The sequence below is a fragment of the Halyomorpha halys genome, unplaced genomic scaffold (genome assembly GCF_000696795.3).
Source record: "Halyomorpha halys isolate HHAL.00 unplaced genomic scaffold, Hhal_1.1 Scaffold410.1, whole genome shotgun sequence".
Classification (NCBI taxonomy): Eukaryota; Metazoa; Arthropoda; class Insecta; order Hemiptera; family Pentatomidae; genus Halyomorpha; species Halyomorpha halys.
In genome coordinates this window covers 12,284-16,255 of record NW_027111460.1, presented here as the reverse complement: position 1 = coordinate 16,255, position 3,972 = coordinate 12,284, and the positions used below count along the sequence as shown (strand labels likewise).

Genomic DNA, 3,972 nt, shown 5'->3' with positions numbered 1-3,972 from the left:
AACAGGAATAAGTGAGGTATTATTAAAAGATACTGTAGGGCAAGACGAAGGTTTACGACGAAGGGTAAATGTGATTTGGTGGGATTTATTGGAATTTATTTTAATCCTCCAGTTTTGGCACGATTCTTCGAGGGTGGTGATGTGGGATTGGAGGGGTAGTAGATGTACACCTAAGGACAATCTTAAATATAAATTTACACCTCACATCCAATAATTAAAAAAAGTTTGTAGGGTATGCTGCCCAAGTCATTAATTTCAGTCAAATGACCCTATTTTATCACTTTTCTGTTAAATTGTAAACATTTTAATTACAGATCAACTTAGTACTATTATCACAGAATATTTTTATACATGAATAGAAAATGGTTGGGGGTGCGGTCAGATTACTAAGTTGAAAAAACTTATTTTAGAGTGCTCACGTTTCGGCCAGAGTTTCTAGCCTTCATCAGTACTAAGAACAAGATAACAAGCTGAAATAAGTGGATATGATCATTTTCATCACTTTATATTTATTAATTTTCATTCTGTACAATTACTTACTATAATCATTCTGTTTATTTTTTGTCTTTTAATTTTTTTGTATTCATTGGTTGTTATCTTGTTCTTTGTTCTTAGCCCTGATGAAGGCTAGAAATTCTGGCCGAAACGTTGGTACTATTAAATAAGTTTTTTCAAGTTATTTGTGTTAGTTTCTGACCGCACTTCCAACCATCTTCTTTTCATATATATTATCCACGGTTAACTATCTTCTCATCATTATGAATATTGTTGTTTGTAGGTTCATGAATATGGGACAGTGGCCCCGAAACGTTGTGCTACAATATGTTAATTTAAAATAAATAAAATTCAAATTCAGAAAATCCAGAATATGAATATTTTTATAATCGAAGGTCAAGAAGGTTAAAAATCTTCTGTGATAATAGTTTTAAATTAATCTATAATTAAAAGTTTTAAAATTAAATGGAAAAGTTATAAATAGGGTGATTTGACTGAACTTAATGACTTGGACAGAATAGCCTGCAAATAGTTTTTAAATTATTGGATGTGAGGTGTAAATTTATATATATATTTTTTATTTATTTAATGTAATTTACAACTGTACAAAATAATACAATAAGTAAATATGTTGTATTTTTCATATACACTTGAAAATCTTGGGAAGGAACCACCCATTGGTGGTACTTCAAACATTAACTTTAATTAGAAGGTCCCGTGGCCATATTCTTTTCAGACGCCTCGGAGGATTACCAGGGATCGTTAAGTATGAAAGATTAAGAACTAATCGGTTAGGATGGTTAAGGAGTTTGGAATGAAAAGACGCATATCTGTTTTGGGTCAAATCTGCAACGAATGGGATGTTAAGGTCTTTCTGAATGAGTTTATTTGTAACATAATAAGGAGCATCAAGGATTTTACGTAGGATCTTGGATTGTAAGGATTGGATGCGGGAAGAATTTGATGGTTTGGCGGAGCCCCAGAGCTCAATTCCATAGGTCCAAATTGGTCTTATTATCGTAGTGTATACTATTTTTTTTTTGTAGTGAATGGGAAGTTTAGAGCGTTTGTCAAGTAAGTGTTGTAGCAATCGGAACCTACGAGCAGTTTCTTGTCGTTTCAGTCTTATATGAGGATTCCAAGTAAGTCTCTTGTCAAGATGGAGTCCTAAGTATCGAATCTGTTCAACAGGCATTAGTGGAGTAAAATTTATATTTAAAATTGTCCTTGAGGATGGCTGAATTTGCCGAATCTTTGGACTTTTAAAGAAATAATAAAAACCAGTCTCAAGAAAGTGAAAGGATTATATATAAAGAAGGACTGTCTTTAAAACAATGAAAAAATACTATGTTTCCTTTATATCTCTAAAAGTATTAAAAAAATTGAAACAAATAGGTTTAATGATTGTTGTAAGGTTAGTAGCCAGCAAACTTCAGAATAGAAAGAGCCAATTTCACCATTAAAGCCATTTGATATAAATTAATATATTTGGTTATTTACACATTGGATTAATGATTGAATACATTACTTATTATATCTATTTAGTTTGTAGCGGTAAATAATAAAAATAAATGATAAAAAAAATAGAAATAACTTCAGCACAACTCAACTAATTTACAAGAAACTTGGGAGAGGTTTAGGGCCCTATAAACTGCACCAAAGGGTACAAACCCGATCTAACTAAACAAATTAGAACCAGAGGTATAAAATAATAATAAATATGTTGTTGATAATGAAATACTTAATGTTATAATTGGGAATAAGGTACTAACCTGGGAGTGTTAGAAGACGCGTTAGGTACGAGCATAGGCGAAGGTTGTGTAGTTTCTTCTTCTATGTCTTCGACTGGAACACCCCTGTATTCACATAAGGTGGGATGAATCCTGTTGTTAGGCTGGTTTTCGGGGAGACAGGATTCGCCTTTCTTTTCCATTTCTATTTTTTCGTAGTTCTCAGCTTGGTTGACTCGTGGCGGCTTCCTCGGCTGGCCGAAGATACAGAAGAGGAAGCCGGAAACTACGAAGAGGAGGAAGGCCATAGCGGCTCCGACCATTAATACCTTTCCGGTCAGTTTGCTCTCTGGCCGCCTCCTGGATATTGCTAAGGTTACATTACCCTGGACACGGCCAGCTTTGTTGGAGGCGACACAGAAGTATACTCCAGCATCGGCTATCTCCGCAGAGTACACCGTTAACGTACTCCTGCTACCGTTGTAATGGAGGATATAGAGCTTCCTATGGTTGGGAATCCCCGATACATTGGCAATGGGACGGTTCTTCCACAACCACCGCACCGTAGGTGTAGGGTTCCCGTTGACGAGGCAAGACAAAGTGACATTAGTCCCTTCAACTGCTTGAACAACAGTATTTCTAGTCCGATGCATTACTGGAGTACAAGCGAATTCGTTGTCCTGGAGGCGGTCCCATGTCTTCCCCCTTAGCCTGTGCGGATGACTGCAGGACGCCGGGGTACTACTAGGGACGTTCTGGATGGACATCCACTGACGTAATGGTCTCAGTCTACAAGAACAGTTCCATGGATTCCCCGCCAGTTCGAGACCATGGAGATTCGACAGATTAGTGAACGTGCCAGGCCTGACTTCAACGAGTCTATTTTTATCAAGCTTCAGCCACTCCAGACTCTTCTCAAGCCCAGAGAATGCCCTAGGCTCCAGTAAAACTATACGGCACTCGGACAATTCGAGTTTCACCAATTGCCGGACGTTGATAAAGGCCTCGTTGGATACCTTTTGGATGAGGTTTCCCGTAAGCTTTAGTTCTCTGAGTTCGGAGATGGAGTCGAAGATGTGGGATGGCACGGACGTGATGGAGTTATAACTGAGATCCAACTCGACGAGGTTAGTGAGTCGCCTGAAAGCAAATCGGTCCATATCCCTAAGGCCGCACTTGGCCAAGTAGATCTTCTGCAGGTTGAATAGACCAGCTTTGTCAAAGGCGTCCCGGTCGATGGCGGATATCCTGTTGCCGGTAAGATCGAGGAGTTGGGTCGAGGAATCGATACCCTTGGGAATATGAGTGAGGTTGTTGCGGACACAGATAGCACTCTCCTTCCCGCTCTTCCACTTGCAGTCGCAGGTCGGCGGGCAACCCAGGCACTCTCGAAGCAGGAAGACGATCAATGCTACCACCCGCATCACTAGACATCGCTGCCTCCTCTCATTCCTTCCTGAAACACAGCAATTAATCCTTAATGATTTAAAAGGGCATAAAATAGTTGAATGGAAATTTATTACATTAATACAAGGAAAATTAAACAACATAGAAATAGAAAATTAAATTTACTCTGGGACGAGAACCCTTCAGAATAATAGAATGTACAATTAAAACTTAACAAATCTAACCAGACACTACAAAATTTAAATAACTTGGTTTATAATATGAAAAGTATCAGAAAATAAATTTTTATACCTAAATTAAAAATAAAAGAAGCACAAAATACACATAAAATTAAATAAAT

At 37.7% G+C, this 3,972-nt stretch overlaps 1 protein-coding gene across 1 annotated transcript in view; it reads right to left on the bottom strand.

Moving 5' to 3' along the window:
• The window catches only part of kek3 (kekkon 3), a 15,014-nt gene extending 11,339 nt beyond the window's left edge, over positions 1-3,675 (bottom strand). Inside the window, exon 1 of the mRNA XM_067049498.1 lies at positions 2,268-3,675. Coding sequence (XP_066905599.1) covers positions 2,268-3,649 — 1,382 coding nt within the window. The 5' untranslated portion in view covers positions 3,650-3,675. The remainder of the gene's footprint in view (positions 1-2,267) is intronic.
• Between the last annotated feature and the right edge of the window lie 297 nt (positions 3,676-3,972).